The 19136-nt window shown below is 40.1% G+C and overlaps 1 protein-coding gene across 12 annotated transcripts in view; it reads right to left on the reverse strand.

Moving 5' to 3' along the window:
- KALRN (kalirin RhoGEF kinase) overlaps positions 1 to 19136 on the reverse strand; it is a 465384-nt gene that overhangs the window by 227751 nt on the left and 218497 nt on the right. For all 12 annotated transcript variants that reach the window (XM_063161744.1, XM_063161745.1, XM_063161743.1 and 9 more), the window contains exons 7-9: positions 18247 to 18438; positions 11479 to 11610; positions 6146 to 6376 (exon numbers count right to left, since the gene is read on the reverse strand). In XM_063161744.1, the coding sequence (XP_063017814.1) occupies positions 6146 to 6376; positions 11479 to 11610; positions 18247 to 18438 (555 nt within the window). The remainder of the gene's footprint in view (positions 1 to 6145; positions 6377 to 11478; positions 11611 to 18246; positions 18439 to 19136) is intronic.

The following is a 19136-nucleotide window of genomic DNA, read 5'->3' on the forward strand; positions in this document are numbered from 1 at the left end:
ACTTCCAGCATTGGCTACTTATAAGACCTCTTCAGAAGATGAGTGGGGCCACAGATCCCTTCAATGCCTGGGCTCACACTCACGTTGCCTGAAAACATTCCTATTTTTTGGCAGGAACAACAGGAATAGAATGAAAATTGCTGTGAAAAAGCAATTGACAAAATGTTTAATTGTACAGTCTGTGATATGGATGGAAGCAAACAGAAAACCCTTTTACTACAATTGTACATCCTTTACTGCATAAATAATAAAGCAGAGAAGTGCTGCATCAGGGGTGTTAGAGATGTGTGTGAGTTTGGAGACATGTGCACATAGTATTTAGTTGGTCCTTTACAGCTGTGTAGGTAAAAGTTGTATGGTGTTCTATCAGAATTGTCTGCTGAGATATTCATATCAGATTATAAACCAAAGGCATCACCAGCTGCTGGAAGGTCAGGGTTAGTGAGGACAAAGGTATTTATCTCTTAGCCATGGATAACAAAAGGTTGTTTTCTCTCCGGTTGTATCCCATTGGGAGAAGATTGACAAGAACTTTTACCAGTACTAATTCCTTTTTCATTATTTTTGGGGGGCAATACAACCATAATTAGAACCTCTACTCACTATCACTTATGGCCAGTAAGGCCACACATGCCTTCTAAGCTCAGAGAAAGTACAGCAGTAATACTCTGAAAATGTAAACATGTAAGTGACAAACATTAAATGCATCTCATGACCACATCAATTTACCAAAGGAGCTGTGAAAACTCTCTAGGATGCTTTGAATTGTAATGTTTTAATTAATGACTGACAGTGGGAGCTATTTACAGGCTAAATCTGTTCAGATGGCACATAGAGCATGTGATGTATTCTTGCAGGGTGATGCGGCTGAAGTCATCTGGTAGTAAATATAATCTTGACTGAATTATAATGTTCTTTTCTCTTAGCAATTGTTTATGAATAAATCTCTAGTTTTACAAGACCAAGTGAAGGTATTATTGTAAACAAAGCATAAAAGCAGATATATTCTTTTATTTCCTTTCATTTCCTTTGTCTTTGAAACAAACTATGACAAGTTGGAAAACTACAGAATGCTGGAGAATTCTTCACTGCCTTGAAGGGACCAAAACAACCATGTGTCCACAGGGAAATGGGGGAGTAATACACAGACCTAATCCTCTAAAATCTTGTGTAAGTGCTAAATGAAACATAAACTCAAATATCCAAGCATTCTTCTGCAAATGGACTACATAGATCACATGTATCACATGGAGTGCTCAGCATTCTCAGATAGTGTATGGAGACAGACAGATGTTGGCAAGACATTTTTCCATACAAATGATGTCAGGATCATGCCCTGATCTGTTTTCTCTGCCAGTAAAAGCCAGACACATTACAAGTTAAAGTGCTTGGTTATGAAGAGAGACAGCCTTTTCTCTTCAATACTCTGCAGTCTCCCACAGCAATGGCAGCTGGTAAATGTAATGATATCAGAATGGCCACATGGCCTTTTTATCCATCACCAGAAGGCAGATAACCACGCAAGGAAACCAAAACTATGTCCCTTAATGTATCTGGGCATGAAGCCAACAGAAGGCAAATCCCAAATTTAGAGAAATCAGATGAACCTGACACTAGTCTAGCTTGACCTTCTCAGTAACCAAGAGGATTTGAGACATCACTGCAGCTGGAAATGCAACAGCTCCAGCTTTCTTATCACTGCCTACCCTCTCACCAGTAAATGTTTGTCAGTGTCATCTTGCTGTTCACCACTGGTCTTCATCTGCCATAAGGTTTTCATCTGCTCCATTTTGCCATGCAGAGCTACCACAGCTAACTCAACACTTTTCATAGCCAATAAACCACCAGCACACTGTACCTCTACACCCACCTATTCTTCCACTCTTCATTTACAGGCATCCCAACCAACGTGAAACACGAAGAAAGTAGCACCAGCAGTGTTCTTCAGAAAATCACGAGTCTGTGGAGAAAGAGGCTGCCTGTGCCAGGCTGTGTTGGCATGTAGGTGTGGAAATGATAGAAAGACTGAGAATTTCTGTGAGAAGCAATGAAGGCTGCAGAATGAGAGTATCAGTGTGACTGTCCTGACATGAAAGTGTGCTAAAGTACCATGTTCAAGGTTTGCCCAGATCATTTCAATAATGCATCAAATGGGTCTCCTTTCTCCTACTTTAACAGGTGTGCTTCACATGAATGAGTTTAGAGTGGAGAATTCAGGCAAAAGTCTTGCCTGTGTGAAACAAAGAGGATGCGGAGGCAATGGGGTGAAGAACAGCCTTATAAACTTACTTCAGCTATTTCTAAGGCTGTTTGATAACATTTCATGGTACAAGCTTTTTGCTGCCCTTGCTGTTTCATGGTGTTGCTGTTCATGGGGCAAAGGGAACATGTTAAAGTGCAGAGATGCACAAAGAGGCTGGGAGGATAAATCGGGACCTAACAGTACAAAGCGGTGGGAATGTGAGAAAATATGAGAACACTTTGAAACCTCAACAGAAATGGTGCTAATTGGATGGTAAATTATCTGCAGAAGGGGAAGACCCAGAGCAGAGAGGAGCAAAAGGGAAAAGGTACCAAAAATGGGCCAATGCATCTGCAGCCACTACAAAATAATGGCATGAAAGTCAAAGGGATTTTTCTTCTCCCTTGAGGGACAGAATCTCAGCACCTCCTCCCACAGCTGTGTTCTAAAGGGATCAAACAGTGCAGTTCTTCCCTATCTGAAACCAGAGAACTTCTAAAAAACAACTGAAGCAATGAAGTATTTTACACACTCAGCAACCCAACATTTTTTATAATGATCCTAAATACTTTTGGTGTTAAAAGAGTTTCTTGTCAGTTCCTGCCTGTGTTGAACCTCATGGCAGCTCACAAATTTTCTTAACTGCTGCTGCTTTTGTGTGAATAGTGCTCTATTTCCTGGGAAGGCTGCAAATGCAGTTTCACACCATTTATTTTCTTTCCTTCTTTAAAACACTATATATTCATAACTCAGCATCCTCAGCACACCATTATTTATCTTGGTTCACATGTGCAAATGGATGTAATTGTATTAATACATAGATGTAGTAGCAAATAGTCTTGTAAAATGTCTGATGGTGTGAGGTAGTGATTATTTCTACTGATATTTTATAGCCTAACATTTCTTACATTAATAATTTTTATACTGCACAATGCATTTCAGTTAGGCTGCAACTGCAGGGATTTTGTGCAGTTCATGCTGAAACCCAGCTAGAATCAGAAGCATTTCTTTGACAGTGTGAACCTCTGAGAACACAGCCCTGACGTGCCATTAGTACATACAGCAGGCAGTCTTGCCTTCAAAATGAATTTCTAGATAACTAGAAATTATATGAATGAGCCCTGTTGGACACAGCTGAACTCTCAATTCCAGTTCAAATGGCACACACTTGGCCTACACAAAGCCTTCATCCAGCTAATCAGTTCTGCAAGACTTCTCTATTGTCTCTTGATATTCCATGTCCAACTACTCAATCCCTCTGACAAGACTAACCAGAATAGTTAGATAAGCAATTATTGATCTCTCAGGATCCATAAGAGTCTCTTCTTGGAGATGTCTTTACCAAAATCTATTAATGCTGTTAGTAGCAGACTGAGAGGATGCAAAATAATCTTGCAGTCTTTATTAAGACATGCAACACAACAAAACCTGTCCCTATTAACATCCATGTGTGAGACAAGATTGATGCACAACAGGTGACACAACAAGAAAGGCATGGATGAACAAGGGAAGGAGTGCAAGCTCTGCCACACAGGTCATCTTCCACCAGAACTTTTACTGCACTGGGCAACAGCTGGAGAGGGTGAGCCACAGCATATCCTGACAGGAAAATGGCACCTGTGAGAAACTGTTTAATTCTGAGCTGTGTGAGAGGAATATATTCCTTGGAGAACCATGCTGTATCATTATGTGTTTAGAAGACAGAGAAGTATAATAAACTCAGGGCTCTCTTGTCAGGATTTCTTCTCCCACATCTTTTCATTTTAGACTTGAACTAGGAGGAACTCAGTTGAAGGTTGTTAAATTTTGACAAGGCAAGAGATTATTAGAGATGAGTGTTGCTTATGATCAGTGACAATATACAGGTAGACAGCTTCATCTACCAACTGATGGGCTTTTAACAAAATAAGCATAATAGGAATTGCATGACAGATATACAGGAGGTGATTAGTTTAAAAAAAAAAAAGCCCTCATCAACATACTCAGATATCTTCCTCCTCCTCATGGAATCTACAATTCATATTTCTGTTTAGCTGATAATTTCATTTATGAGTTACAAAGCATTTATCTTGAATAGTACAGATGTTTAGTGAACAGAATGATTCATCTCTTCCTCTCTACTTTCTAAGTAGGACAAAGAGATGCCTCCAGTGTGTGCTAGGATGGAAGCATGTCTGTCATTAAGTTGTTGCTTCCCAGATAATAACTACCCATTAAGAGAAAAATTTGGAAAGACTGCTGCCAACAGAACTCACACAGAGTAATGCTCTCTCAAGTGATTGTGCTCCAGAGACTCTTACTGCCTGTTTCTTTTTCTCTCACCAAAAGCCACAGTACAGACACTGCTCCTTTTGAAAACCAGTGACACAGCTTCATTGCCTTGCATGTGTGGGAAGTAAAATCATGAATGAACCTCATAAACACCTCTACTAAATTCAGAAGATATAAGAAAGAAAGTTTCAGTTTGGAAAGATTGAACAAAAGTGTAAATCACCCTAGGGAATGAAGAATACCTAAGATTCTTATTGATGTTAAATACCACAACTAGAAAAAGTATAAAACCATCAGAATTTAAAAAACACTTGATTTTTCAGATTTTAGCCCTAAAACTGTATTAACTTCATATCGTTTGCTGAAAGTATTCTAACTGAATACCAAATACATGCTCTGTTTAATATATAGCTTATGAATTTCATTACCATGCAGTATGTTTGCTGAAACATAATGAAAGAAAAGTTGCTTAAATTAAGCATCTGTTACATTCAGTCCTAGTTTTAATTATATATATCTCATGAATATTTTTGTGGTTTTAGAGGAAAACCTGAGTAGGTAGAAATACTGGCAAGTTTTTGAAGACGGCCAAAGAAATGGTCACAAATATTTACAAAGAACATCTACAGCTACAGTTCTGTCTGTGTTGGTGCACTCACTCCAGTTATGGCACTAATAGCACCACAGATTTGCACATTGAATAACAGTTGCCTGTCTCCTGTCCTTGTTGGTTCATGTCTGTTTTACATGTGACAGCTTCGTTGCTCCATCTCTGCCTCGTTTTTCACTTGGAGGAAGGCAGTGGCATAAAGAACCCCGGGGACATTAGAATGCTCCATAAACATGATTAGAGCATTCAGCCTCTTCATTTAAAGCAAATTCCATATTGCTCCCAACATCTGCTTTGGGCTATAATGGGGCCCTTAAGCAAACCACAACACCCTGAGTGAGCAGAGCCCTGGAACATCTGTGGATTGTGCCTGCATAGTTGGCAGCCACAAACATGGCATCTCATACTTATTGTCACTCACCCTCTTGTACTGGCACTCACATGGACTCCTCTGGGAGAGAAAAGTTATCCACCTGGAGCTGAGGTTCTCTGAGACAAACCTGTGCTGTATAAACTGCATTTATGTGAGGAGGGCTCTGAGCATTGGGGTGTGCACTTCACTGGAGCCAGAAAACTCATACCATGGGTATGTGGACTCCATAAGTGGTAATAGTGCAAAGACCATGTAAAGAGCACCACTAAACTGTCAGTTTATATTGTTTCCACACTGAAAGGTGAAATACACCACAGTTCAATTGATTTTTACACTTGAAATTCTTTTTTCTATTAAACATCAATTTCTCAGGAACAGTAGAGTACCTATAGCTAATTGCTCACCCGTGACAAATTAACCACTGAAAATAGTGTCACATTCTTACAGGGAATGGACTGATCAATATTCAATGGACTGATTGATGATTTCCAACATGAAACCAAGAGATACTGAAAGATGCATTACGATTTTAGCAGATTTCTAGAGCTGTGTGTGAAATCTTGCTTGTGGCACCAGCCTCTGGATGAGTCACTAACCTTTATGGCTGCAAATAAAGGGTCATTTTTTACCTTTTTAGTGGGGATATTACCTGTTGAACATCCTGCTGGAAAACACAGAGCTGCAGCCTTTGATGTAGCCGGACCTTTCTGTGTTGCCAGATGCTTTCTAGGCGCCGCTGGTGATGCAGGACCTCATGTACCACATCCAGCACCTGGTGAACAGCCTTGGAGTAGTTTGCAGTAGCAGTGAGGGATTCAGAATTCCCAGGACTCAAGGGACGCTGCAGGACATCCAGCAATGCTTTTCCATCCTGGCTCACCTGAATAAAGAAACAGATCTGCTTCACTGCACTGGTACTTAAATATCTGCCAGCTGACAGAGAACAGCCTAGCTCATTCTTTTTCTGCTGTGTGTTCTCCTTATTTCAGTCAAAAAGGAAGAAAGAGCTCATAACATCTCTCTTTGACTTGTACTTACACATGCAGCACTTGCCTTTGCTTCCTAGTGGCCCTGCTGTGTCACTCAGCAGGAGCTCAGGTACAGCACTGCTGGGGCTGCACACAGAGATCCCAGGGCTTTATTCCATGGTGACACTTGGGCACTGAAAATTCCTGACACACACTGCTTGGTGACAGGTGGCATTTGCAAGAGCAGGCCTATCTTTGTGAGGAGGTGGCATTTTAAGAAAACCACAGATGGCAGAGTCATTCATATTCGGCATAATAAGGGAGAGTCCTTCTTTGTAGGATTACTAAGTATGTCTATACATTGAGAAGTGTGACATTCCATTCTGTATTTCATTCAGAGGCAGTGAAAAATAAATTAGTATATGACTGATTCTTTTCTTCCCCAGGAACAGCTCAGAGGGACCTATGGTATCAGTTTTCAATAGACTATGAAGTTTGCTGGGAAATACAAAGCCCTCTGCACACATGTAACCTTTTTCAAGCATATTAAAAGATATTTACAGATGCAAAGGCATTTGGGCATTAAAAAAAATCAGGATGCCTGGGTTTTTAATGTCAGATTTTTTATTCTGGAACATTCCTGGACCATTTTCATATTGCAGGGGCAAAATATTAAATTTAACCATAAAAACCAGATTTCTGCTAAAAAATGTGTGCATGCACTGATTCTCAAAAAAAGGCTTTTTGAAATAACTTTTCCATTACAGATTACAAAATTAAAATATTTTGTTCAACAGAAATGGTAAATGAGGACACTATTGGAATCCCTCTCCCTTGCCAGCCTTCTTTTTGCTTTTCCCTCTGAAACAAACTGCAGTGAAAATGACAAGTTTTCCTGAAAAATGTATTTGTAAGCAATCACAATCACCAATCCTGACAGAAAACAGGGTAATGAATGTTTTTCATCCAGTTCAAATTTGGAATATTATCAAAGTTAAAACACATCTCCAGGATTTCCAAGTCTCATTTATTCCTGTATTATAAGTTGCTTGTTCAAATGTAGAAAATATCCTTTCAATGCCCTAACTTTTGGCAAGCCATGCCACGTCCTGGTCTGTGGTAGCACTGGGTGTCTGGTGCATTTCCAGAGAAACCAAGAGACCTTTTGAGATGCATACTTGCAAAAATTGGAGTCAAATCTCATCATATTTATGACTATTTGGTGGCCTTAAGAAAATTCTTGGGGTTTTTTGAAGTATTCAAGGTAATTTGAAACTAGATCAGGAAATAACTGGAGAGTACAAAGGGAGTGGCTTCCCATACTCAATTTCAGTTGCTGCTGAAGATCGGCTGGAATAATTTGCACATGCTGGAGCCCTTTAGGGTCACAGAGGAACAACAGCAGTGGATAGTGGTGATATGAAGGAGGATTTTGGGAGGAAACATTGAGGCACAGGTGTTACCTTGGCAAGATTATGAAGATGGCATTAGCTGCTAGTCAGGAAGAAGCAGCTTCCAGAGGAAGATGATAAGGCACACTACATCCTATTTTATCTGTGGGAAGATAAGCAGCAACTACTTAATTGCTGGGAACAGGAAACCAAGGCCATGGACACATGTGGGTGCAGATTATTGCACTGGCTAAATCCACTGTGTAATTCACTGTGTTTCTGTTACTGGGATTTGGGCTTAGAGGGGGTTTGAATCACTCCCTGGGTGGTGTTCCAAAGGTTTTAATAGAGTCCCTGCTGATTTACACTGCTACAATCACAGCAGAACTGGGATTAAAAATAAAGGTTCAAAAGTTTAGCAGTAAGAGAGGTGATTGCACAGAAAATACAACACACATGTTTTACTCAGGAAAACTTTCTTACAAAGTTTGTGCTGTAATACAGACCTATTAATAGCTACACTTCTGCATTGTCTCACTCCTTTCTCTTCTATGGGATTTATTAGGTTTTTATCTGTTGCATGGCAATTTGCTTCTGTTGTCTGTCTAAAAAGCCTCAGACATTACAAGTTATGATTTTCCCTGATGGGGATAACCTCCTGGTTATTCCCTGGACAGACAGAGATTAAACACCAGATTTGAAGTCATTGTGTTATCCTGTTAATTATCATCAATACAAATCAGACGCTATTAGAAGTGTTCTTCTGCTCTCCAATTTATACCCCTGTCCCAATCACACTGAACTAAATAAATGAAAATGAGCATGGTGACCATCAGGTAACCAGTGGCACTCAGTATTCTCAAAGATAACATAGATATTCCAGGGTTTCATATCATCTGCAGCTCTGAAATTCTTCAGCTTAAAAAGTTTGTTTTCCAAAATTGTGACTATTATTGAATTCCCAATCAATAGCTCAGAAGTTCTGTGCTCTCAGAGTTCCCCAATGAGCAGATTTCTGAAAGGACCAGTCTCAAAATTGGAGAAGCCACCTACTGTGCTCTTTCATTCATTTCCATGTTCTCCTCATAACTGCAAAAATAAATCAACAAAACTCTTTTCATGAGAATCTTTTCGAATTTTTCAAGGATTGTGCAAGGAGACAAGGAAAACAACCCAGGTTGGTCCCATCCCTTCACTTACATCTTATTTACAACATATTTTTAAGTATTGCAAAAGCTTTAAGCTAAATAGACCCACACCCCATGGCTTGCAATCCCAGTAAGGTGTAAGATCCAATGTTGCATTTTTCAAAGCAAACTGCTGCTGGATTCTGTGAAAGTTTAGCTCACCACCTGACACAAAACACACACTCCTATCACCTGTTGATATTCATTACTTTCTGGTAGGGAAAGGATGGGCAGAATGCAAATGCTTCTGAAATAAATTATCTGACCTTGGGTGAACCAAAGGATAGATTTGGTTCATCCCATGACTGCTGTATGCAAAGATAGAGAATAAGTGAAAATCTGCAGATATCCTTTATGTCCTGAGGATATATATATCCTCAGGAAGACCTCCAGAGCCTTGGAAGTGACAAGACTAATGGTGCCATCTGTGAAACATGTACAGTTTGCACTAGGGAAAAAAATGGGGTTTAGAGAAAATATATCATTCCTCTATGATGACCAGAGCAAGGCATGAGCAAGTGGGAGATACATATATATATACATATATATATTATATATATTCACATAAATACATTTTTTTTTAATCTGTCCTGGAGTCTTCATTGGTAACTTACTAAGTATAGCAAACACTACCAGAGTCCTCCAGTCCAGCTTGGAAAACCCTGCAAGGAGCAAAATCCCTAAAATCCCTTCACAGCCAGAGAGACACTCCAGCACAGCACAGCACAGGGGAACTGTCTTTTTGTCAGTAGCTTTTATGTTATGCTGTAGCCTGAATGGGGAAAAAAGCAAGAACTTCATGTGGGTTTTTTTGACAAAATTCCAGAGAATTTGTCTCAGCATTCTTGGCATCCTCTTTTAAAGGAAAAAAGCACATAGCCTATTTAGGTTGGAGATATTTTACAACAGTATATACAAATACATCTGAGATGGTGCTTAGGGACAGGATTTAGTGGTAGATGATAGTTTTAGCTCAGCAGTTGGACTCAGGATTTTAAGGGTCTTTTCCAGCCTCAATGATTCTAGATTGTATCTAAAGCAGTCTTTTGAGCATTTGTTGCAATTAGGACTTTAAATCTCTCTGTACATTTGTTCAATATTTTTATTGATGATATGGATGAGGGCTTAGAGTCTTTTATTAGTAGTTTCGCTGACGATACCAAATTGGGAATGAGTGTAGATCAATTAGAGGGGTGTAGGATTCTTCAGAGAGACTTGGAAAGGCTGGACATATGGACAGAACCAAACGGGATGAGCTTCAATAAGTCCAAGTGCCGAGTATTGCACTTCGGCCATAATAATCCCCTGTACCGATACAAGCTGGGGATGGAGTGGCTGGATAGTGCCCAGGTGGAAAGGGACCTGGGGGTGCTGGTTGACAGTCGATTGAATATGAGCCAGCAGTGTGCCCAGGTAGCCAAGAGGGCCAATGCCATCCTGGCCAGTATCAGAAATGGAGTGGCCAGCAGGAGCAGAGAGGTCATTCTTCCCCTGTACTCGGCACTGGTGAGGCCTCACTTAGAGTATTGCATCCAGTTCTGGGCCCCTCACTTCAGGAGGGACGTCGAGTTACTTGAGCGTGTCCAGAGGAGAGCAACGAAACTAATAAAGGGCTTGGAACACAAGCCATATGAAGAGCGACTGAGGGAGCTGGGGTTGTTCAGCCTGGAGAAAAGGAGACTAAGGGGTGACCTCATCACTCTCTACAACTTCCTGAAGGGTGGCTGTAGTGAGCTGGGGGTCGGCCTCTTTCTCCGGGCGACAACGGATAGAACAAGAGGACACAGTCTCAAGTTGCGTCAAGGTAGATGTAAGTTAGAAGTAAGAAGAAAATACTTCACAGAAAGAGTGGTCAGAAACTGGAATCATTTACCCAGTGAGGTGGTGGAGGCATCATCCCTTGAAGAATTTAAAAAAAGACTGGATGTGGCACTTGCTGCCATGATCTAGTTGAACAGTTAGAACATCGGCTGGACTAGATGATCTTATAGGTCTCTTCCAGTCTTGAAAATTCTGTGATTCTGTGATTCTGTGTACATTTAAGAAAAAGGCCTTTGGCACCTTTTGAGCCATTGGCATACCTGTGCTAGAGCCAGGACTCATCCACAGAAAGAAAGCAAAAGGAGTAAAAGTGCTGGTGGCAAAAAGGAGTTCCCAATTCAGCAGAGACAGAGAAATGCCTCTTCTTTGGGGTGCCAACACTGGTTCTAGATTTCACTTCTGTATGATTTCAGATTTGACCTTTGGTTCTTGCCTTACAAGCAAATTGCTGGCAAGTCATGTACTACAGCCTGGGATTGGGTCTGACTCTATCTTTGAAAGAGTTGCAGGAATGGAAAGGAAATCCTACCTCACTTAGAAAAGCTAAGCTCCTAAATGCAGCCTTGTGTCTGTTATCACTCAGCAGACACTCACATTTGCTCTGGGAGAACATACCTCCGTGTAAGCCTGGGTCACTTGCTCGTAGAGGGTCTGGTGATGGTGGATGGCCAGTTCCAGGTCTTGCATTTCTGAGGGGAGGCCTCCATCACTGCACATTTTGCACCAGGCATCCACACCTGAAAGGAACTGAAACAATTCCAGGAACAATGAGCAACAGTGACACAAAACACCTCACCAAAATTAAAGAATTTTGCATAGAGCCACACATGACTGCAGCAGTGACTGAGGAGAACACAGAGGTTACAAAGGAGTCCTTTTGGGCACCTTGGAAAGGCACATTCCTGTCACCTCCTCAGTACTCTGAAGGATGTCTAGATCTAAAGGAATGTTTTCTGTTTCTTCTGAGTTAAAAATAAATCCTTATTTAAGCAGGTTCAGCAAACACCCATTCTAAAAGCCCTTGCACACCATCAGGGAGGCTACAACAGTGCAAAAGGGAGGCTGCAACATGTTTAGAGAAAAAACACCAGTGTGAAGCACAGGGAACAGTGACAGCTCCAGCTGCATTTGGCATTGTCTCATCTGTCTGTCTGCCCTCATTTACCTGTCCTTAAAACTACTCACATGAGAAAACTCCCATTTAAAATCACTGCTGAGATTCATCTCAGTGAAAGGCAAACAGTCTGTATCCAAGGAGCTCCATCCCAGGTCCAGCCTGGTAGGGTTACTATTAGGATGCCAAGGCTTTAAGCCCCTGTGTCCCATGTGCTTCCGGCCCAGGTCAGCAGTGATCAGATGCCATTACCATCTGATGGCTGCAAGGCAGCCAGCACAAAATGAGCTGCTGGTCTCAGTCCAGTTCCTGGTGGGCAGATGTCCATGAAGAGGGAGAGAAAAAAAAAACATTGCCATTGCAATTGATATGGTTTAGCACCTTGGTTGGAAGCCTTAACAGCCAGCCAGAAACTGAACACTTTGGGGTGCAAAGGGGTGGAAAAAGTTTTTTTTGTACTCTAAAGGCCTCCAGAGCAATGCTGATGCACTTTGGCAGAACAAACTGAGGAAGCTCTCCTGGGTGCTGCCTGCTCTGTAAAAGAAAAGAGGAATTTAGTCTCTAAGACTCCCCCCCTGTTTTTCTTTTAAGCAGAGCTTGGTTCAATGACACAGCTCACATGTTCATATTTTGTCCATATGAGCTGCCTAATGCCACCTCATTACTTCTCATTAATGCTTTCTCTTCCTCCATCTTTCTGTTAAACCAGCCTGCCACACCTTGGGCTATTTATAAAAAAGAACAGCTAATTATATAACAGATGTAGTGCCCTGTAGGACGAATGTATAATGCCACAAAAGCACCCCAGGATCACAGCTTTGTCACCTCCTGAAGTGTTCACCTGTGGCTTGTTAGTTAAGCACTCACTCACAGCATGAAGGGCTGTGAGATTCAAAGCACAGAATTCCAATTCAACTCTGTCTCTGGCATCAGCACCCTTTTTTATTGGTAGTGTAAAGCTATTCACCATACTGCTGTGTAATCAAGGCTCTAAAGTGTTTGCACTGTAAACACTTCTGTGCACAAAGATTTGTGCACAAAAGATGAATTCCTAAGAGTTCATGTCTACAAAGTACAAATCTACCAGTGAGGACTGTGCTTTCTAGAAAGCCAGAGGCAAGGATGGCAGGCTCTCCTGTACTGGTTTGACTTATGATCTGTTGAATCTGTTCAGATGAAATCCCCAAACATCCCAGCATAAAGCTGAAGTCATCATATTTTTTGCCTAAGTAATGGAATTCACATGATTTCTGACGCAGTTTAAGAGTACAGAGATCAGATCAATCCCTTTTGGGGCCGTTCCATGAACCTCTTGGTCAAAACAGTGAACAAAAGACCTTTACACCTCACAGATGAGTACTCCTGCAGCTGGAATCACACTGTTATGGTTCTTATCAAAACTGATGATTCTGCCCATTTCAGTAAAAGCTCTTACAGTCCTGTTACTCATCTATTGTCACATCTCCAGACTGTGATTTGCACATTTCATGGGAGAAGTCTCAGGAAGATCCACTGCACACGTCCACCTTGCTGGTTTGCATCTATCTTTTGTACACAGACAATGTCACAATTACTTTGTTAATTTTGCTTCTGCCACTAGCAAGAGCAGCTGACATCTTCTGTTTTAAAAAGTTTAAAGAGATGCAGCTTATCAGAGTTTGATATTCTGAAAGAGTGCAGAGTGGTCTGTGCTGTGTGTGCAGAGTCATTCAGGAAGAGCAAATAGGGGTTTTTTTATGGATTGTTGCAAAGTGTTAGTTTAGGCCATAGTGCTATTGATTTGGATATTTTCAAAAGAGCAGCTTTGTTAATTTTTTATTATTTGTCACACACTGTGGCAGACAAAAACATTATTTAAATGCAACTCTTCATGCTACAAGCAAATTCTTATCACAACACAAAATCACCATTTGACTGAGTTGCAAAAACTTGCATTTAAAATTGTAAATTACTAACTGTTAGTTTGGAATAGGAGTCATTGGTGTCTACTAGAACTCAATACCATTTAAATGAAATGCTTACATTTGTAATTAGTTTATTGACTAGAATATCCCCTATTGGGAACATAAAAACCCCTTAAATATGATTTGAAATGACAGGGCTAAAATAATTGTCCATGCTTTACAAGGATTTAGGAAAGATTAGGAAGAATGTCTCTCAAAAATTAAAGAAGTCCCTACAGTATCTTTGTGTGTCTGATCTAATCCAAAAGCATCTTTAAAATGATGACCTACACTTACTCCTAATCCTCAACCTGACTTGCAAAATCTGTATGCAAATTCTAACAGGTAATAAAGGATTCTCAGACTTATTAATTTTCCTCAGGGACTGCTCTGCTGTACCAGGTGGTTGCTCCAAAACACAGCTCAGACATTTTGTACTCTGCATTTCTCTAGATTTCTTGCTCACTCTTTGCCTCTGTGTGCAAGATGCCAGATAACCAGGGTGAGTTCACCAGGACCCAGAAAATCTAAAACAAAGTTCTAGTGTGCTTTCATGCCAGAATGGTTATGGGGAAAGATGGGAAGACATCTTTCCTCAGTGACTCTTAATACCTCTTGCTACCGTGAATTTTTCAATTTTTTGTATGAAGCTACTTGTATTTTTCCTGATGCTGTTTCTGGAATTTCCCTATATATCTTGGTCTTAGCCTTGCATCTTATCAATATTAACTGGCTTCCTTTCCTTTTCTCTTTTCTTTTCTTTTCTTTTCTTTTCTTTTCTTTTCTTTTCTTTTCTTTTCTTTTCTTTTCTTTTCTTTTCTTTTCTTTTCTTTTCTTTTCTTTTCTTTTCTTTTCTTTTCTTTTCTTCATACAAGGGAGTTGAAGATGTGCTTAGAGAGATCCAGGCAGAGCTGAGAGATGATAACAGTAATCTTCCTGGTTGGGGAGTAAAGTAATATGAAACAAATGGTCAGGGGTCACTTTTCTGAGAATCAGCATAAATATCTAATGTGTGCACTTAACACCTACTACCTTAAACAGTAATTCTGCTCATGCACTTCTGAGGGTAGACTCTGAGCCAGAATTAATTGGTTGAGATCTCCTGGCCAATTCCAAGCATTAATTTGTTCATTCTGACAGGAGCTATAGAGTGAACATCTTATGAGCATTTTAGCCCATTCAGAGATTACATCCAAAATGGGGAGGACACCTGTGTGGGTGCTTCCTCCATCTGGTGGTTGGCAAGCTGGAATCTCATCTGGAGTAAATCATCAAGTTCTCTTGAAATCTCAGTGAGATAAGACATGTTGTCTTATATCCTCCTGACACTTTGAAGAGCTTCAGACATATATAAACCCAGAGAAGCAGATTCTCTTTAGCTCTAGAATATCTCCATGTTAGCATGAGAAAAGGAGAGGAAATTAAAGAAAAAAAAAAGCAGGAAGAAAACACCACAGAATTGAGAGATTTGTAGCAGGTGGAATCAGAGGAAATTTGGGAAACACCTCCAGTGAATCTGTTGAGTGGTACCTTGACCTGGACAAAATGGTTATTTTGAGTGAAGTCTACTGGCCTTTGATCAGATACTTGTATTGAAGACTGCCTAGCTGGAGGCTATGTAGTTGGCAAGGTTTGTCTTGTTTTCTTTCTTTTCTTCTATTTTTTCCTTTTCTTTGCTGTTTTCTTGATGATGGTTTCATACGTATTAGCAGTGCTTAAAAATTTAAGAAGGACAAGTATGTGTGCACACACTAAAAAAAAAAAAAAAAGGAAAATAAATAAATAAAGGATTCATTCATCCAGGAATGAATTCAGCTGAGTAGCTGAGTCCCATTCATACATGCCACATGTATCTGCAATAAAAGCCAGGGAAGCACTGTGATTCCGAGGCACATGAAGACAGATGTGAGGTTCAATTCCCAGCAGGGTTGACTTAGGCTTTCATCCTTCCAAACCAGACAAATTGCATTCTGTGCAGTTTTCTGTGTGGGGTCTTTAGGAAGAGACCTTGAGAAAACAAGTTTCTTCCTGCTCAGGTTGCATATTATAGATATTTCATAAATCTTTGTCCCCAACCAACAACTCCCTTGCAGGCTGTGGTGTGCCTGAGGCTGAAAGATGACGGTCCTAGAAGGCTGGCTTCCTGTTGGCATCACAGAGACCTTCAATCAGCAGGAAGGGATGAACAAAAGGACTGCAGGAGCTTTTTGCACCAGAGAAGGAATGACAATCTGCGCCAGAGATCAGTGAGAGGGAAGCAGGGATACACTGGGAGAAATGGCTGCATCTGCACAAGATTACCCTTACTGAGAGAACAAAGGGAGCAAAAATAGATTTGATCTGCAAGAGAGGAAATAGTGGGTTTATCTGTATCTTTGCTTCACAATAGCACCCTATTTGACAGTAAGCTCTATTTACTGTAAAATAATGAAGCCCTGATTTGAGTTCAAAAAAAAAAAACCCTGGTGGATGCCAACTAATAAAGAGTCACATTTGGAATTAATATTTGATAGACAACAGACTTAGTTACAGACCAAATCTCAAACACCTCACTATTTATACTGTACAGAGGTTAAATGACCAAATTATTAGCTCAAGGCATTGGTTTATGCCAGAGTTGCTAAGGCAGGGATAAAATTTTAGTCCTGGCTCATGGACACAGTGACATTCACATTTCTTTTTTGTGGCTGAGTTCACAGGTTTCACTTCAGAATTTCTCTTCCTCTGAGTTTTCTCTTACTGCAAGTGAGGAGCAACTGCTGGCACAATTAACAAATTTTCCTGTCTGTTAATAATGAGAAATTGGCTCCTGTCAGACAACATACACTTCAGTTTGTTGGGAAGAGGTGACAGGAAGGTCAATATAGTTTTCTGGTTTATTACGTTTCATGCTGCACAATACCTCAGCAGCTCCTCAGAAACAACAAACAATACTGACACTTCAGAAAAATAGAGGGTCACTCATGAAAAAAAAAACAAACAAAAAAACCCAAAACACTATGAAGTAGTAAAAACTACCCCAAACATAACCAAGCAAACAAGAACTATCTAATTCATTAATAAACCCTAACATTTTAATTGTGACTAAAGCCTGCCTATATATCCTTTGATTTTCCTTTATGAATATATGATGATTGACCAATTACTAACATGAAGACTACACCTAATCACTACAGTACCCATTGTAAGGAGTTGAAAGGTTTTGTACTGGGCATCTTCATACATTATTAGTCCCATCAAAGGCGCTGAGTGTGCTTACATGAGTAAGCGCCCAGTAGGGTGAGTAATTGCTCTATGCTATTGCCTGTTGTCAATAAGAAGCATGGAATAATGAAAAATCCATTGTAATTTCACAGTCAGAAACAAACAATGGGCAAAATCTTTACTCTTTAAGATAACCTTTTCTACACATATATTCTGGCTTAACAGACATGGTTTCCTTCTTAGCTCTTACAATTTCTTCTTCAAATGCTTCAACTATGGGTTGAAATATAAAATAACTATGGGTTATTTTATAAATATCAAGCACACTCACTTAGTAACTTTGGTATTAACTACTCGGAAAAACAAGCACACAAACAACACTGAAGAGAGCCCCAAAGCAGTGTTTGTCACTGGAAAATGAATGTAATCAACATATCATCGATGTTGAAGCGTCATCATTAGGTGAACCTGGCTTAGATGCAAAAAAAAGCACAAGGTTTATTCAGTGACATTTTAAATCTTTATTCTAGCTATGAACTATGGAACTGTTCTAGTACTAGTTAAAGACACAAAATAGAGTTCAGGGGTATGGAAAATTTTCTTTGATGTTCACAGCTGTCTCTGAAATCTCTGCTCAGTGAGCTCTAACAAAGTCTGGGGCTATGGAGAGCACTGTAAGTGTTGGAATGAATTCCGTAATATTCATTAACAATAATATTCTTTAGCTCCCAGAAATTGCCTGCTGGTCTACACCTTTGTCATGTGTGAAATATTCCTCTGCACATAGAACATATACATGAGTGCAAATACTATTTTCCTGACCATAATAATCCTGATCTTATTCACAGCTCTAATGAAATATTAGAAATGAAACAGCTTGTTAGTGCACCGGTGTACTTCAGTTATGATCAGATTAATAAAGTGAAAACATGTCTTACCCACAAAGGGATATGGGCTGTTTTTAGGGTGGAAATATTACTGTTTGTTATTGGAACACTGAGCCCTCAAGAACAAAGCTCTCAGCCTCACTGCACAGAAGCCAAAACCCATCAAGCATTAACTGCAGCATCATCTTTACTGAGGTAGCAGGGAACCATCCTGTCTCTCCCCAGAGCCACTCACCTGTTCAGCTTTCTGGTGGAAGACAGCAGACATGGCTAAGATGGTGCTGCGCTCATCCAGAGCTGCAGCAAAGCTCTTCCACTCCTGATCCAGCTGGCTGGAAATTTGTTTGATTTGCTGGGAAGCATAGTGGCCTGCCTCGGAGAGCCTCGACGCCACAGACATGATTCGATTGATGTTGACATAGGCATTCTGAAAATTAAAAAGCACACATAAATAAAGAGAAGGAAGAACTGTGACCACCCTCTGCATTCATTACACATTCCAAGCACCATCAGTTGGAGTAAAGCCAAGCAGTTCAGTGAGAGCAATCAGCCACCTGCTTCAATATGCGTGGAGAGCAGGCAGAATACCTTCCACTCTAAAAACACATCCCTCTGGATTCTTTCTGTGCATCTATGCCATTATCTAACACTGTTATCTCCCCCTCTCTCCTTGAATTTATTTATGTAAAACTAATTTGCCATACTTCAGCTACTCACTCACCTGTTACTCATTGCTTCTATATTATTTCTGATATTTTTGTTGCATTAATTCATATTTCTGGATGCTATGTCCACATATTCATAGGTAAAAGGTTTGCTTTATGCCCTTTGAGAACTGTCTGATAATCCTTTATAGACATGTAATGTCAACAAATGGAAAAGTCTTACAGAATTTAAAAGAGCTCATAAGGCTATCCTATAGAAATATATAAGTGTTTCCATAGAAATGTCTATTACATTATGGTGTTCAGTTAAAACGTTATCTTTTCTGCAGGCTATTTTAAGCTGTTCTCCAGCAGAGATATTATTCAACTCTATTCTGAATTTAGAAGGATTCAAAAGCCTCTAAAAGGGTAATATTTTCTGTTCTTTCATAAGAATTTTCCATTATTGTTTTTATTCAGC

This window comes from Melospiza melodia, chromosome 8, assembly GCF_035770615.1.
Source record: "Melospiza melodia melodia isolate bMelMel2 chromosome 8, bMelMel2.pri, whole genome shotgun sequence".
NCBI classification, from domain to species: Eukaryota; Metazoa; Chordata; class Aves; order Passeriformes; family Passerellidae; genus Melospiza; species Melospiza melodia.